The 18,256-nt window shown below is 43.8% G+C and overlaps 1 protein-coding gene across 1 annotated transcript in view; it reads right to left on the bottom strand.

Moving 5' to 3' along the window:
* Positions 1-13,809: 13,809 nt before the first annotated feature.
* Positions 13,810-18,256, bottom strand: part of LOC122112870 (phospholipid-transporting ATPase IB) — a 421,079-nt gene continuing 416,632 nt past the window's right edge. Inside the window, exon 36 of the mRNA XM_042685833.1 lies at positions 13,810-14,034. Coding sequence (XP_042541767.1) covers positions 13,937-14,034 — 98 coding nt within the window. The 3' untranslated portion in view covers positions 13,810-13,936. The remainder of the gene's footprint in view (positions 14,035-18,256) is intronic.

The following is an 18,256-nucleotide window of genomic DNA, read 5'->3' as shown; positions in this document are numbered from 1 at the left end:
TTGAGCCACAGCACCACTTCCAGCTTTTTTTTTTTTTTTCTGGTTAATTGGAAATAAAAGTTTCACAGACTTTGCTGCCCCAGTTGGCTTCAAACAGCAATTGCCAACTCCCAGAACCCAGCCTCCTAAGTAGCTCGGATTACAGGTGTGAGCCACCAGCACCTGCTCCTGCCCACCCCACCCCCTTTTTTTCTTTTGTCAATCGTGGGGCTGAACTCTGGGCCTGGGCGCTGTCCCTCAGCTCTTCAGCTCAAGGCTAGTGCTCTATCCACCACTTGAGTCACAGCGCCACTTCCAGCTTTTTGTGCTTATGTAGTGCTGAGGAATCAAACCCAGGGCCTCATGCATGCAAGGCAAGCACTCTACCACTGAGCCACCTTCCCAGTCCCTCTGCTGCCCCTTCCTAATAGTCTCTTTTAACCTTTTGATGTTCCACAGGGACATCTGAAAAGTAATTAGAATATTGTTTCATTTTGTGTGCTGACATTGGGGCTTGAATTCAGGGTCTCTTGCTCTTGCTTGGCTTTTCACTCAAGGCTGTCACTCTACTATTTGAGCCACAGTGCCACTTCCAGATTTTTGCTGGCTAATTAGACAAAAGAGTCTTACAGACTTTACTGCCTGGGTTGGCTTCAAACCTGAATCCTCAGATCTCAGCCTCCAAAGTAGCTAGAATTACAGAAATAAGCCCCAATGCCCGGCTATAGTGTTTTTGTTTTTTTGTTTTAAATTGAAATTGTAAGCTATTACCTGCTACTCTCTGAAAGACTTTCAGTTTTGGTGTGAGTTGTAACCTGGCATTTTATTACAATTGGTTTTCTATAAGTACTATATTGTTTATATAGTACTGAGGGCAGATAATCACATAGCAATAAACAGAGATCCATATATTTGCCTAGTTCTTAAACATTTTCTTGTTTTATTTATAAAAATTCAAAGAAATGTGTTTTATTACCCAAGAAATATGTTTCTTGGCTAACGATTAATTAGCCTAAGCCTTTTAACTTGGCTAATAGGCTCTTCAACCATTATTGAAAACTTGGGGTGGAATGTAAAGTTCAGACATGAGTTACTTTGCAAGTAATAAGGTTTTTTTTTTAAAAAAAAATCTTAATCAAAAATGGCTTATTTTTCCTGCAGCTGGGACAGTGGAATGGAGAGAAAGCTGTTCAAAGATAAATTGCCTTTCTTGGTCTTTTTTTTTTCCTTACAAGCCTCAATCAGCATTGTATTTTTGGCTAATGTTTTGAACTGTTAAGTTCGAATGAGACTGTGTATCATTTACTGATTAAAAAACCAAGTTTAAGTATGTGCAAGAAAACTTCCAACTTCTAGCAAAACCCAAGATTTGTAATTAAACCAGTCTTTGTGCAGCATGATATTGATGTTTTACACATTTATAGGTACAGCTGTCTGTCACCTCTTCTTTGATCTGTCTGTCATCTCATGGCTGCATAACATTAAACCATGTTTGGCAATTGGTATCAACCGAAGTACCCAATCCAAAAAGAATTTTAATAACCAAAGGCAGAGAAAAGCCGTTTTACTTTTTAATAAATATTATAAGGTGTGATTTCTTGGAGAATTTTTTAAAAATTGTTTTATTTTCGTTGCATTTGGTAATTTTTCAGATAATCTAGTATATCTATTAATAGGTTACAATTCATAAATGTCATAAATCTTGCTTTCTGGAACCAAGAGCCTGCTCTTGTTTTTTCTTCCTTCCTTCCTTCCTTCCTTCCTTTCTTCCTTCCTCTTTCTTTCTACCTTTTTCTTTGTTTCTTTGTTTCGTGCTGATGCTGGGGCTTGAATTCAGGGTTTCACTTTTCTATTTGGTGTTTTGCTCAAGGCTTGTGCTCTACCTCTTAAGCCATACTTCCACTTCTGGATTTTTGCTGGTTAATTGGAGATACGAATCTCATAGAGGGGCTGGGAAGGTGGCTCAGTGGTAGAGTGCTTGCCTTGCATGCATGAGGCCCTGGGTTCGATTCCTCAGCACCACATAAGCAAAAAGAAAAAAAAGCCAGAAGTGGTGCTGTGGCTCAAGTAGTAGAGCGCTAGCCTTGAGCTAAAGAGCTGAGAGACAGCGCCCAGGCCCAGAGTTCAGGCCCCACGACCGGACCCAAAAAAAAAAAGAATCGCATAGATTTTTCTTTCTAAGGCTGGCTTTAAACTCTGATCCTCAGATCTCAGCCTCTTGTTATTACAGACATGAGCCTCCAGCACCTGGCTAGAAAATGTCGTAATACAATCCCATTTTCCAATTTCCTGAGCTCAGTACACACTGAGAACCAAGATGACCTGCCCTGCTTAGGAGGGAGACCCATTCACACGCAAAGGCTGCTGTGCAGTCATGTGTAGAGGTACACATATGTAGCTGCTGGCCTGTTTCCTTGAACATGATGAAGTAGATGCAGGTAGATGACTTTTAAAGAATCCAGGTGCTGGTGACTCATGTTTATAATCCTAGTTATGCGGAATGCAGAGACTGAGGATTGCAGTTTGAAGCCAGCCTGAGCAGGAAAGTCCCTGAGACTCTTATCTCCAATTAATCACCAAAAATCCAGAAGTGGCATTGTGGCTCAAGTGGTAGAGTACTAGTCTTCAGCAAAAACAGTTCAGGGACAGAGCTCAAGCCCTGAGTTCAAACTCCAGCACCTGCACAAAAATCAAAGACAAGCCGGCGCCTGTGGCTCACGCCTGTAATCCTAGCTACTGATGAGGCTGAGATCTGAGGATCACGGTTCAAAGCCAGCCCGGGCAAGGAAAGTCAGTGAGACTCTAATCTCCAATAAACCACTAGAAAACCGGAAGTGGCACTGTGGCTCAAGCAGTAGAGCGCTTGCCTTGAGCTGAAGAGCTGAGGGACAGCGCCAAAGCCCAGAGTTCAAGCCCCAGGACCCACCAAAAAAAAAAAAGTTCATCTTCTGGCTGAGGGCTTATTAGTGAAGTGTAGACTGAGCAGGTACAAGGCCCTGAGTTCCATCCCCAGCACCTCCCCCCCACACACACACCCTCCACACACATGACTTTATAATTCAATTTTTTCTGTGTGTGTGCACCAGTTCTGGAGCTCAAACATAGGGCCTCTTCATCTCCTTTGCCTCTTTCCCTCTACCACTAAAGCCCACAGCTTAAACTTTCAACTTTTGTGGTGCTTAATTGGAGATAAGAATCTCACAAACTCTTCTGCCCAGGCTGGCATTGACCCATGACCCTTAGAGCTCAGCTTCATGAGTAGCTAGGGTTACAGGTGTGAGCCACCAGCTCCCAGATCCTATCTTTTTTTTTTTTAATCTTAAGAATTTGTCAAAGTAGCTCTAATAGTGCCATAGAAGGTTTGTGAAGTTCTAACTTTTTTTTCTCTTTTCGAGACAAGACAAAACCCACTCTCTGACAACTGTGTATGTGCCAAAGGGAAAGTTCCTGAGGGTCTTTTTAGTCTCAGCTTAGCTGCGGTGTGTTGTCTGTCTGAGAGCTAAGAAACCTTTTTAAGTCTGAGACGGGACTTGAATTTGGTACATGACATTTTTGCTCATTGGCTCTACCATCTGAGCCACACTTCCACCCCCAAAAGCCTCTCTACTAGAACTTCTGAGACTACTGCTCCCTGGAGCTCCTGGGCTTTCCAGTCAAAGCATGATCCAGTGCACAAGGCCCATATTCAAGCACCCCAGGGCCGGGGCTGCCTTCATGGCGTGACAGAGCCATTGCCCTGTTGCTTTCCTTGCTGTTCTTTGGAATGTGGATGATAAGCTGGCACACAGATCCCCAGGGAAAGGCTTCCCATTTTTTGTTGCTGTTGTTGTTGGTCATGGGGCTTGAACTCTGGGCCTGGGCGCTGTCCCTCAGCTCTTCAGCTCAAGGCGAGCGCTCTACTACTTGAGCTACAGCGCCATTTCCGGTTTTCTGGTGGTTTATTGGAGATAAGAGTTTCATGGACTTTCCTGCCCGGGCTGGCTTTGAACCTCGAACTTCAGATCTCAGCCTCCTGAGTAGCTAGGATTACAGGCCTGAGCCACCGGCGCCCGGCGGCTTCCTATTCTTAGAGCTTGATTTCTAAGGCTTGTTGGATAGCATGAAAGCAGTGTCAGTTTTCTGCCACTGTAAGTCCTGAGGCAATGAACTTATAAAGAGGAAAGGTCCATCCAGGTACGCTGCTTCAGAAGTTCTGGTCTATTGCTGTTGCTCTGAGGCCTGTGGTAAGGACAAGATATTATAGTGGGAACCTATGCCAAAGCAAACCATTCCCTTCAGGGTGGGACATCAAGACAGAGCAGGAGGAGAAAGAATCAGGGTGTCAATATTCAAGGACGCATCCTCAGTGACAGGAAGATCTCTTGGCACTACCTCTTAAGGCTTCCCCCCCACCTCCCCCAGCGTTAATGCATGGGCAGGGGTTAAACCTTTGAACATATGGACCTTTAAGGGGACCTTCCTGATCCAAACCACAATGAAAGAAATCCTTTAGAGTGTGGCTGAGGGTTGAAAGATGGCTGGAAATGTAACTTAGAAGACCTTATCACTAGCTGGGCACCAGTGGTTCATGTCTGTAATCCTAGCTACTCAGGAAGCTGAGATCTGAAGACTGAAGTTTGCAGGCAGCCCTGGCAGGAAAGTATGAGATGCTTATCTCCAATTAACCAGAAAAAAAGGGGTAAGTGGAGTATCAGCCTTGAGTGAAAAATCCAGAAGAGACCAAGAGGCTCTGAGTTCAAGCCCCAGTACACACATGCACACACACACACACACACACACACACACACACACACACACACACATTGAGTTAGGAAGTCTAGTGGGGGAGGTGATAGAACTCAGGGCTTTGCACCTTCTCAGTCCTAGCTCAGCCAAAAGCTGAATTTGTGTGTGTGTATCTCTGTGTGTGTGTGGTTGTGTGGTTGTATGTGTGTGTGTGTGTGTACCCTGGAGCTTGCACTCAGGGCCTGAGCATTGTCCCTTTGCTTTTTCTTTTTTTTTTTTTTGGTCCGGTTGTGGGGCCTGAACTCTGGGCCTGGGCACTGTCCCTCAGCTCTTCAGCTCAAGGCTAGTGCCCTACCACCTGAGCCACAGTGCCACTTCCGGCTTTTTTCTTATGTGGTGCTGAGGAATCGAACCCAGGGCCTCAGGCATACAAGGCAAGCGCTCTACCACTGAGCCAACTTCCCAGCCCCTCCCTTTGCTTTTTCTAAGACAGGAGCTATGCCACTTGAACCACAACTGCTTCTGGCTCTTTGCAGCCAGGTGCTAAGCAAAAGCTCTACCACTGAGTTCCACCCCACCAGGTAGACGGCTTTTAATCTTATACAACCAAATATGCAGGACCACTGTTGGGGAAAGTGGTGAAAAAAATCAGAAAGGGTTGCTCTGCAATTAATTTAGGATAGTTGAAATCAAAACTTTTTTTCAGAATAGAGGAAGAAGTATTGACAGCATTATTTACTTTGTAAAGCCCATTTAGATTCAAGCCTCGGGGTTAGGTTATTGGTCTAAACACAGTCTGGACATGTTTCCTTTTATACTTATTGCTCTGTAATCCCAAATTGCACACTTAATAGCAGCTAAAGATGGACTCTAAGGTCAATATTTTGTATTATTGTGTGTGTGTGTGTGCGCGCGTGCGCGCACGCACGCGTGTGTGTTAGCCCTGAGGTTTGAACTCAGCATCTGGGAGCCATCCTGAGCTTTTTTTTTTTTTTGTCGGTCGTGGGATTTGAACTCTGGGTCTGGGCGCTGTCCCTCAGCTCTTCAGCTCAAGGCGAGCGCTCTACCACTTGAGCTACAGCGCCACTTCCGGTTTTCTGGTGGTTTATTGGAGATAGGAGTCTCACAGTCTCTCCTGCCCAGGCTGGCTTTGAACCACAATCCTCAGATCTCAGCCTCCTGAGTAGCTAGGATTACAGGCGTGAGCCACCAGCGCCCGGCTCATCCTGAGCTTTTATGCTCAAGTCTAGTGCTCTCCCACTTGAGCCATAACCTGCTTTTTGGTAGTTACATGGAGGTAAGCGTCTCATGGACTTTTCTGCTTAGGCTGGCTTTAAATCACAATTCTCAGATCTCAGCCTCCTAAGAAGCTAGAATTACAGACATGAGCCACTGTACATGGCAGCTCATGGATTACTTTTAACAAATGAGCACTTGCTGCTTGTGAGCTAGACTGGATGTGTTTGCTGCTTGCAGTGTTGCTAAGTGAAGGGGTCTATTTTCTCTTTGGGAATGGAGCAAATGCTTGGGAACAAAAACATTTCCAATTTCGCAATTTCTCGGGTTTGAGAATATTTGTATATATTTCATGAGATATTTCAGGGATGGGACCCAATGCTAAATATCTATTTCGTATACACTTTATATATATTGCCTGAAGGAAATTTTAATAAATTATCTTTAATAATGTCAAGAAATAAAGTCTTATGGTATGTTTATTTTTTTTTCCATTTGTGATATCATCTTGAGCTGGGATTTGGGGCTGGGAAAATAGCTCAATGATTGGGTGCTTGCCGAACAAATATGAGGCTCGAAGTTCCATACAAAATGCAAAAAGACAAAAAGCTTTGGATTTTACAGTATTTTATCAAATCCGGAACATTTCCATCCCCAATACAAAAGCAAAGCTTTAGAGTTTGGAATATTTCAGATTTTGCATTTTCATATTAGGGACATATTTAATCTGAAAAATCTATACCTGTAGAGAATGGATAGAAGTGTCTTCCCTTTCTTTAAACACACACACACACACACACACACACACACACACACACACACACACACACACACACACACACACACACACACACACACACACACACACACACACACACACACACACACACACACACACACACACACACACACCCCAGCCTAAGGTTAGCCAATAGTAGCATACTTGTCCAATATGCCCAAAGCCCTGGGATCTATTTGTAGCATTGGCTAAATTGTCATGACTTCAGATTGGATGATAGAATTGGAACTACCCCACCACAGTTTACAAGGGTGCTGAGTTGAAACAAAAAGAGAAAGAAGGAAGGTTTTCTAGGCACAGTCCTTTGAGTGGACATATTCAAACTCAGCATGGGGCTCTGTGCACTCTTCTTATGAAGGGGGAGCGAGTTCAAGTTCATCTGCAATTCCAACACTCTGCCCTCCTAAGGAATCTGTACCTACTAACCGAGTCCTGTGGTCTACAGCCCCAACTCCCGGTGGCAGTGATTATTAATCAGTGGAAAAAGAAATTCCAAAGTAAAACACTAACCAATTCTCTCCATTAACAAAAGATTTATTTGAAACAGGTTTGTGCAGACAGACATATACCAGTCAACAGAATTGATCAGGGCTATAAATCAGGAAATTCTCCAAGCATCTCCCAACATACAAAAAGGTCTCCAGGAGGGACCCCAGCTCCATTCTTGGGGGCTGCTGTTCTAGAACAACCAGAGGACATGAACAGGATTGGAAAATAGTTACACTTCTGGAAGGAGGGAACAAGACCAAGACACCCCCAAAACCCTAGAAGTGTCCATTGTTCTGCTGGAATCCAATTAAATGTCCCTCCCTTCCCCCTCAGCATGTATCCCTCTGCAGAGCCAGATTAAACCCTCCCCAAAGCAAACAACATTTGAATAATCTCAGCACAGATGTGACTTGTGACAGAGTGCATGGCTTTGATTGCAACAGGAGACACCACAAAGATGCTGCCTTCAAACAGCAATTCAGTGACCTGCCAGAAGAAAGGAAGGTCTCCTCTGTTCGGTGCTGCCTGGGTCCACCTGAAGGAGGAGGTCAGGGTTGAAAGAGGCCTGGTACAGCTCTGGACATGGTCTCACTGGAAACATGGGGGAGGAATCAGCAGAGAGGATCAGGAGTTGCATCCTAATTTTAATTTTATTAGCCAATAAGCAAACAAACTGGATGCCAGTGATGGCCCACACCTGTGATCCTAGCTCCTCAGGAGGCTGAGATCTGAGGGTTGATATTCAAAGGCAGCCCAGGCACGAAAGACCATGAAACCCTTCAATAAACTACCACAAAAGCCAGAAGTGAGGCTGTGTGGCTCAAGTGGTAGCACACTAGCTTTGAGCAAAAGAAGTTCAGCTACAGCAACTAGGCCCTGAGTTCAAGCTTTAGGACACAAAACAACAAACAAAAAAACCAGACAAGCCTTTACAGGATTTTTTCCCCCTTAATTGACACATACTACTTGTCTGTATTTATGGCATCTGAAGCAGGGGTCTTGTTGGTTAGATAGAAATGCCATGAGTAGGCAGGCTTCCTTTAGTTTTTTTTTTTTTTTAATTAGTGTTTATTGATTTTCCTGTAATGTCCAAGAACACAATTGGATCCAGTCCTGTGGCATATTAATCCACAGCCTGCTCTTGTTTCTCTCCCTTCCAGCCTTTCCCAATCTACACAGAAGAACTTACCTTGACAAACTTGATAAGCTCTCTTCACCTCTCAGTTTCCTGGGCAGGGTTATTTGGATAGTGCTGTGATTTCAACTTTCTTCTTCCTATTTCTGACATAAATCACAGCCACCTGACACTTTGTTCCTGACTTTTAAAACAAACAGGTCTCCTTTCTTTCTTTAGCCAGGTCAGAAGAAACGCCTATGGGCTAATCTTGGAAGCCTGTTTTTCTTGGTCTGGTGCCTGGGAGAAAGAGCCAAATAGATATCTCAGAGGCAGCCAGAGTGGAGAGATTGTCTGTCGTTTGGAAAAAAAAAAAAAAGGCAATTTGAATGTGAAAAAGAATCATTCTTTTGTCTTTCCTCTGGGGGCAAAGAGTAGAGGTGTTTGTCTGAGGGTGAGCCCCGTAATTCCCACGTGGGCTGGGGAAAGAGGTGAGCTAGCCCTGCCGTCATGCTCTCCTGGCCTTATGCTGGTTCCATATAATTTCTTCCCACTTAGAAATCACATCACAGCTCAAAGCCAGCCTGGGACTCTTGTCTCTAATTAACTACCAAAAAGCTGGAAGTGGAGCTGTGGCTTAAATAGTAGAGTGCTAGCCTTGAACAAAGAAAAACACAGGTGGGTGAGGTGTTGCAAAGGGTGACATTGACCAAGATATGTTATATTCATAAACTGCTTTGTTAAATGCAACTCCTTTGCACAACTACTTAAAGATAATGATAAAAAAAATTTAAAAAGCGCTCAGGGACAGCACCCAGACCCCTGTTCAAGCCTCAGGACTGGCACACACACACACACACACACACACACGCACATCATTGTTTCAAAAATGGAAGATATGGACTATAGCCTTCTTTAAAAAAATCAACCTTCGAGGATACACTATATAGATGATGCATACTCTCTATATAAATGATACATCTGTAGATTATACACTACATAGGTAGAAATAGATGAAATAGCCATGTGCAGTTAGACATTATTCACATATATATGTGTGTGTGTATATATATATGGCTATAATTTACCTATGTATATATAGGTGACATACCCACATGCATTTTCAGACATTAGCTACCTGGAATCATTTTTTTTCTTTTAATCATTCACTGCTTCTTGTCAAGTTACTGCTGATTTCCCCTGCCAGCTGCCTTCCTATGCAAACCTGAAGGCTTGTCAAGGAAAAGTAAATCTCATCAGAGTCCTCAGCTTTTCTCTGCAGAAACCCAGATTTCTTTTTAAGGATATTTCTCTATAAATGTCAAAGCAACACTATTTTCTTTTTCTATAACACCACCAACAACAACAAAACAACTCCAAAACAAAACAAGCCATCCTATTTTCATTTTTGCATGTGTACATGTTTCTTGAGAGCCAGGAGGAGATAATACTGGTCAAGAAAAATGTCTGGAATATTCTATTTTGTGATGGGTTAGCTACATCAGCTGTACCTCCCTAAAGTGACACAGTCCTCTCTGATCAGCAGTACTAAGCTAATTCTGAGTGATAGAGATCAGTGCGTTTTGTACCACCCACCTTGTGAACATGCGTGGTGTAGCAGAAGAATCAGCTAATTTCAGAGGATGTAGATTTCCCATCAGGAGATCATTTCAAAGAAGAGCCACTCTCACAGCATGCAGCATTAACCCAAGAGTTGGTCTGACTTGGGACTGCCAGTTTACCCAAACCAGAGGCAGCCCCTACCAGCCTGGAAGTCAGTGTGTGGCTGAGTGATGACAACCCCCATGTGACATTTCTACTGATTTGACAGCCAGTATATGTAACCCAGTCCAGGGGACCCACTGCCTAGAGAGGGGCTGTGTGTGGCCTCATTTTAGAACAATGCCTAGAAATCCAATTTAGTCATTTGGCTACAAGAAAACTTAATCATGAGAGGGGGTTGGGGGGAGGAGAGGGAGAGGAAGAGAGATGACATCCTTTCTAGAAATATTTTGGTGTGTACACCTAATTATTGCAAAATGTGTTACCTACTTCTCAAAAGAAACCAGTTTGATCTCAGAAAATGTAAAATGTACTTTAACATAAAAAAAAAAAAATGAAGTAGGTGCCTATGGCTCATGCCTGTAGTCCTAGCTCCTCAAGAAGTTGAGATCTGAAGATGTGGTTCAAAGCCAGCCTAGGCAGGAAAGTACATAGGATTTTTAGATCCAATTAACCACCAAAAAGCCGGAAGTGGAACAGTGGCTCAAGTAGTAGAGTGCCAGCCTTGAGTGGAAAAAGCTAAGGGATAGTGCACGCACTCACACACACACACACACACACACACACACAAAGTAAAATCAAATAAATTAAATTAAATAAACTCTCTGCCGGGCGCCGGTGGCTCACGCCTGTAATCCTAGCTACTCAGGAGGCTGAGATCTGAGAATCGCGGTTCAAAGCCAGCCCAGGCAGGAAAGACCCTGAGACTCCTATCTCCAATAAACCACTAGAAAACCGGAAGTGGCGCTGTAGCTCAAGTGGTAGAGCGCTCTCCTTGAGCTGAAGAGCTGAGGGACAGCGCCAGGCCCAGAGTTCAAGCCCCATGACCGACAAAAAAATAAAAAAAAAAAAAAAATTAAATAAACTCTCAAACACAAATCTGATTTGAAAGGATTCAAGGAAAGACAAAGTATCTCTCTCTCTCTCTCTCTCTCTCTGTGCCTCACTGGAGCTTGAACTCAGGGCCCAGGTGCTGGCTCTGAACTCTTTCGCTTTTTGGAGGCTTAACTGGCGATGAAAGTCTCATGTATTTTCCTGCCCCAGCTGGCTTCAAACTGTGATCCTCAGATCTCAGCCTCCTGAGTAGCTAGGATTATAAGCATGAGTCATTGGTTCCTGGCAAAGAACTGAGTTTTAATAATTTTTTTCAAAATAGGCTTATAGCCCCAAATAAAACCAAATAGTTAAGATGCCTACAGTACATTGGATTCTAGTTTTTCTTTTTTTTCCTCGATATGCAATACAGACATACAGCATGGCTTATGGTGCTGGTGAGGGCATGTTTCCTTGTGTCATTCCGGTGTGGTTATCTTTCAAGAATCCATCTTGCTGAGTGTTTCAGTGTTTACATTTTATTTGCTTCTGGAAGGGAATAAGGAAGAGGAACTTTCCCTTCCAAGTCTCGTCCTTCTCCATTAACTCCAGCATCCTTCCTGTCCTCAGACACTCTCTCTCTCTTTCTCTCTCTCTCTCTCTCTCTCTGCATCCTGGGCATCTCATCAGTTAATATAATTTTTTCAGTTCATGCAAAGTGGGGAATTGTTTCAATGTCTAATAATTGTGGATGTTCTCCCAAAAGAAGGGTTAGAAAGCAAAATACAAAATAATGTAAAAATAAAATGTTAAAAAAAGATTTAAAAATTGTTTTATTTCCTAAGTTAGCACAGCATTCCTCAGAAGAGCGGTGCCTTCTTATCGAATAATAGCAGCCCATTAAACCTGTATGGCTCCTAAGGAGGCTGACATCTGAGGATTGGGGTTTGAAGACAGCTCACAAAGGAAAGTCCACAAAACTCATCTCCAATTAACCGCAAAAAATTAACCACAAAAAAGTTAGAAGCGGAGCTGTGGTTCAAATGGTGGAAAGCTAGCCTTGAGCAAAATTGCTCAGGGACAGTGCCCAAGCCCTGAGTTCAAGCCCCAGGACTGGCACAAAAGAAAACTGCATGTGCTGGTGGCTCACATCTGTCACATCTGTCTACTCATAAGGCTGAGATCTGAGAACAGTGGTTCAAAATAAGCCCACGCAGAAAAGTCACCTAGACTCTTATCTCTAATTAATCAGCAAAAAGCCAGAATAGGGGAGTTGTGGCTCAAGGGTAGAGCACACACACACACACACACACACACACACACACACACACACACACACACACACACACACACACACACACACACACACACACCCCTGCATGGCAAAGTCTTGTCTAAGCTCCTATATACAAGAGGCTGATGGTGATGATTGTCAGACCCTCAGGCTATGACCTAGAGTTTGTCCCAAGCAGAATGTGGTGGAAAAGGTCCTCTGTGTTGGCCTCCAACACAACTGTTGTGTGTCCTTCATCAGTTTCTGAAGACCGCTGCACTCCACTTCCTGGCCTCCCTCCCTGCCTGTGACCTCCTGCGGTTATCTCCCCTTCTAGGTCTAGAGCTGCAATGGGGGACAGGTGTGTTCCTTCACTAGGCAGACATGGTAGAAAGTCCTCATTTCCCAAAAGAGAAAGTCTACAACTCATTCTGAACACCTCCACGAATAGAACATGGCTGCCAAAGGGCTAATTGGGAAGTATATGCCCAGAACCCCAACAGACCTTGGTCCAACACCACCCTGACCTGCAGAATCCCCTTGTCATAAAGAGGCACGTAAACATCAGAACAGATTCAGAATAGCTGTTTCTCTTCAGTTCTAGACCATAAAAGAGTGGTGGATGAAAGGGTTTCTCACATCCATATCTGAATCTGTGGAGGAATGGGAAGGGCAGAATTGGGTTGGTAACCCTTCAGCTGTCATGCGCCAAGCCCAGGTGCTAGTCAGGCAGGTCTGAGGATGGGAATCATGGCCAGCATTGGTAGAATGTGCCAACCAGCACCTGCTACACAAGACTTCATGGGCATGGACTGGTTCTCACGGTACAAATGTGGCTTAAAAGGTTCATAGATATGTGCTCTGGTTTATACTCCAGATGTAGATTTTTGTGATTTCATTGCAATCAGGAAGTTTATACCACACAAACAGGAATCATACAATGAAACAGGAATCAAAGCAAGTGAGCCAGTCACCAACCTACCAAAAGTGAGGTTCATAGACTACAAGTTCCGCATCATCTGAGAGTTAACCAAACAGGAAGTGAGTACTTCCTGGTCCAGTTCCACAGGACGGAAAATGCTCCCTGTCTCCCAGAAACAAGAAGCACTTATGTGTAAATATTTGTGAAACATGCTGGACACTGTTATTCACGCCTTTAGTCCTAGCTACTCAGGCTGCTGGGATCTGAGGATTGCAGTTCAAAGCCAGCCTGGAGAGGAAAATCCATGAGGCTCTTATCTCCAATGAACCAGCAAAAAGCCAAAAGTAGAAGTGTGGCTCAAGTGGTAGAGCACCAGCCTTGAGGGATGAAGCTAAGAGACAGCATTCAGGCCCTGTGTTCAAGCCCTAAACTGGCATTAAAAAATGTATATGTGTGTATATATATATATATATATATATATATATATACACACACACACATATATATATATAAATGAAACATAATGTTTTTAATTTCACACCTCACACAGCACAGTTGAATGCTTCAGAAGAACATAAACAAAAGTTCAGCCAAGCACTGCAGACAAGTCGGAAGCGAAAGCTGTCTATACTCTTGAGATTGCAAGGGAACAGATCACTTAATAAACTGGTTGTTGGCTAAGGCCACAGAAATGTGTTTTCTGGTTGTTTCTGCCACCGCCAGTCTCTTCTGACAAAGACATATGAACACTGTGAGCAAACAACCACATTTCTTCCCAGGGACTCCATGGGGAACAGTCCAGTCTTATTTCTTCCTTGATTTCTTTTTGGTGGTATCGTAAGCCCGGACTATTTCTTCCTGAGTTACAGCTCCATGCTCTTCTTGAGAAAAGGCATATCCATCTGAAAGGGAAGCACATAGGAGGAAAGGGTTAATGAGGAGGGTTGCAGCAGGATAAGCAGCTTTGGGGGAGACCATGGATGAACTGTGTGGTGTGTGACGCGTGGCTTTCTCAGCCTTGCTTTCATATGCCTGACATGAAGAAACCTGTGATAGAGAAGGGGATTCTAGGTAAGAGGGCAGTGTGGCAGGGTGTTACTGCAGCTGGGCTGAGAATGGTTCTGAGAAGGAAGGGCTTAGTCTGGGTTTCTGGGGGTAATAACACAATACCCTGGATGGAGAACATGACAAACCAGAGAAGTTTATTTTGGAGTTTTATTCTGGAGGCTAAAAAGTCTAGGATCAAAGGAGCTATTTTTCTCTTAAAGGTCCCATCTCTCTTTTAGTTTTTAATTTTTTAATTGTTTACTTTTGGGATCAGTTCTGGAACGTGAACTCAGGGCCTGTTGCTGTCCCTGAGGGGTTTTTTTTTTTTTTGGTTAAAGCTGGTGCTCTGCCATTTGACCCACAGCTTTGCTTTTGGCTAATTGGAACTTTCCTGCATGGGCTGGTTTCAAACTATGATCCTCAGATCTCAGCCTCCTGAGTAGCTAGGACGACAGGCGTGAGCCCAACCCTTGTCAGACTCTTTTTTTTTTTTTGTCAGTCGTGGGGCTTGAACTCTAAGTTTGAGTGCTGTCCCTGCGTTCTTCAGCTCAAGGCAAACACTCTACCGCTTGAGCCACAGCCCCACTTCCGGTTTTCTAGTGGTTTATTGGAGATGAGAGTCTCACAGACTTTCCTGCCTGGGCTGGCTTTGAACCTCGATCCTCAGATCTCAGCCTCCTGAGTAGCTAGGATTACAGGTGTGAGCCACCAACGCCCGGCTCCTTGTCAGACTCTTTACAAGGAGAAAAAGAAATAAAAAATTGTATCCAAGTGACATCTCCTGGGTTCTTTGTACATTTCTCAGATATTTGGCTTGAAGAGGAAAAGACTCTTCTATCAATAGCAGGGGACAGTTTGTGAGGCTGGAGAGGATATGAAGTACAGGAAAGGACTCTGGGCTGAGTGTTACTCTATGTGCCACAGAATCTCTGTCTTTGAGCCAGCTTCCTGGCTTTTTAGGAGAGCATGTCTGCCAGACACAACTCAGCCCAGGTGCCTGGGTGGGTGACCCTGGAAGAAGAGCTAGTCTGGAAGGGGGTCCACTGAGGGCTGGGGTGCTAAGCTGCAAGGAGGAGGGCCAGACCAAGTGGTCATGGAAAGGAGGGAGGGAGATAGACAGACAGACAGAGTCAGAGACAAAAGATAGAGACCGAGCAGACACAGAGAGACACAGAGACAGAAACAGAGAGATCTAGAGAGGCAGACACAGAGATACACATAGAAAGAGCAAGAAACAGAGACAGAAGGAGACAGACAGAGACAGAGGGACAGACAGAGCTAGAGGGAGACCAAAAGGAAGACAGACACTGATAGAGAAAGACAGACAGACAGATAGACAGACAGACAGACACACACACACACACACACACGTAGAGAGAGAAAGAGAGACAGAAAGAGGGAGGGAGAGAGGGAGCAATCGTATTTCAGTGAAGGCAGAACAAGCAAGCCAGTGTAGCCAAGGAATAAGACAGAAGAGTTTTTCTCTGCTTCTTCATTTCTATGCCCAACAAATCCAAACTCACAGACCAGAAAACCCCACCATGCAGTAGGCCCTGGAAGGTAGCTCTCTGCCTAGTGGGGCCCTCCAGATATCCAGGCACAAGATGGAGCAGGTCACTGAGCGGAGGCTCGGGCCCACCACCAGTGCCCTTGAGATTCCATAGGGCAGCCTCCACGAAGGTTGTGTGATGTCCTCACCGGATCTCCTGATCCCCGAGGAGCAAACGCCACTTCTCATCTCCGTTCACCAAGAGCTTTTGGATTTTGGCCAAGTTGCTTGGAACTTACCCATGAGGTATGAGGAAACCACTAACTGCTGGCACAGACCAGCTTCCGCCTCTCTTGGGCACAAGCCCTGCCTTAAATCCCTACTAAGTAACTGGTGAAACATTTTTAGGGAGCTTCAACAGGACACACCTCTGAGTGGCTTCAAAGTAGAGTGCAGCGAGTAACAATGGTGTGTACTATGGTTCCTGTGTGGTCACTCAGCAGCTGTCCTCAGCCAGAATGGCCATCCTGTCTCCCATTGTGGCCGTGGCTCTTAGGTAACCAGTGGAAGCCCCTCAGCCTGAAGGAAGTCCTCGGGATCAAGGATAGGTCTTCCCGAGTCATTCTTTAAATACTTGTGTGACAGGCAGGGGACTATGGGGCTTCCCACTCACAAGAGGGCTTTGTCTGCTTCTAATTTGGGAGATGGGAGCACATGGCTGAAGTACTGGAGGCAAGACAGAAGAAGGCTTCTAGTCCTTGCTTGGCTCTTCCTTGGCTAGACAACCTTCTGTTCATTAAGGTTTTGGGTTACTTTTTGGCTAGATTTTTTTTGGGGTGGGGGGAGGGAAGAAGAGAACAAGACATTTGAAGGGGTCCTGTTGAGTCTTGAACATTAGGCCAGGTGCTGGTAGCTCACACCTATAATCCTATCTACTGAGGAGGCTGAGATCTGATGATTATAGGAAAGCCTGTGAGATTCTTATCTCCAATTAACCAGAAAAAAAGATAGAAGTGGAGTGGTTCAAGTGGTAGAGCAACCAGCCTTGATCAAAAAAGCTCAGGGACAGTGCCCTGGCACTGAACTCAAGACCCAGGACACTGTCTTTGTCTCTGTCTCTGTCTCTCTCCCACACACACACAGTGTTGCCATTGTCCCATGGAAGTTCTTCCTCAGCTTTCAATTATGCACATATTATATATATATATATATATATATATATATATATATATATATATATATATATTCTTGCTACAGTTACTTTGAGAGATTTGTTAGGCAGATAGCTTGGCTCTACAAAATAAAGGCTGTGATTTAGGCTTTAAACTCATCATTTTGTAAATGCATAAGGATGAATATTACTATAATTCCATTTTTCACTCCAGAGGAGAAAACAGAAATTTCAACAAATACTAAGTTCATGCAGCTAGTGGCAAATATTTAATATTTACTTGATTCTCTTACAGTCTGGAGCTCTGGAACTGGTTTAGACATTTTATATATATATATATGCATATATACACATATATCTCAATCTATAGATATATAATGAACTAGTTTAGACACTCTTCATATAATATCTAAAAGTAATATATAATAAAATAAATATATAATATATAATAATATGCACAATAAATCTTATATAATACATTATATATAATATGCATAATATATTATGCATAATATATTATGCATGATGTATACCATATAATGTAAACAAATACTATATAATACATTAATACATACAAAAATATTATATATAATAAATCTCATTTAATCCTCAGGTTGTCATCTTCTCATTTTATAGATACAGAAACAGAGAGGTTAAACAACTGCCCTGAGATCACAAAAAGTTGTAGAGCTGGGACAGGAGCCCTGAAGGTTCTTGAAGATGGCAATGAAGTGTCCTAACCTGACCTCAATCTTGGGTAACAGCCATGAGCCACTCTTCTGACTTATGACTCTCCTTGTGCCCTTGGGTTGGCACCAACCATTTCCTGGAGTGTTAAAGCATTCAGAAATATTTCTTCCAAATAGAGGGAGCATATTGAAGTGCTTTGCCTACCTTCTCTGTCTTTTCCTTCCTTCCTTCCTTCCTTCCTTCCTTCCTTCCTTCCTTCCTTCCTTCCTTCCTTCCTTCCTTCCTTCTTTCCTTTTTCCTTCCTCCCTTCCTTCCTCTTTCATTTGTGTGTGTGTGTGTGTGTGTGTGTGTGTGTGCGCGCGCGCGCGTGTGCATGTGTTTGTATGCCAGTACTAGGACTTGAACTGAGGATCTGGTACCTGTCCCTTCGTTTTTCTGCTCAAGGCTGTTGTTCTACCATTTGAGCCACAGCTCCACTTCTGGCTTTTTACTGGTTAACTTTTTGCTGCCTGGATTGGCTTCAAACTGCAATTCTCAGCTCTCAGCCTCTGAGTAGCTAGGATTAGAGGTGTGTGCCACTAATGCCTGACTACCTGCCTTGTCTTTCCCTGAGAAAGTCTGCAAATCTTATTGACAGGTGGAGCTTTCCCGACCTACACAGAAATCCATCAATACTTATATTATATGTGTAGGATTCTTCAGGCTTCCTCTTCTAGACACTGTCTTC

The sequence above is a fragment of the Dipodomys spectabilis genome, unplaced genomic scaffold (assembly GCF_019054845.1).
Source record: "Dipodomys spectabilis isolate Male_0828 unplaced genomic scaffold, ASM1905484v1 ptg000095l, whole genome shotgun sequence".
In the NCBI taxonomy this organism is placed as follows: domain Eukaryota; kingdom Metazoa; phylum Chordata; class Mammalia; order Rodentia; family Heteromyidae; genus Dipodomys; species Dipodomys spectabilis.
This window is presented reverse-complemented; position numbering and strand designations above follow the sequence as displayed.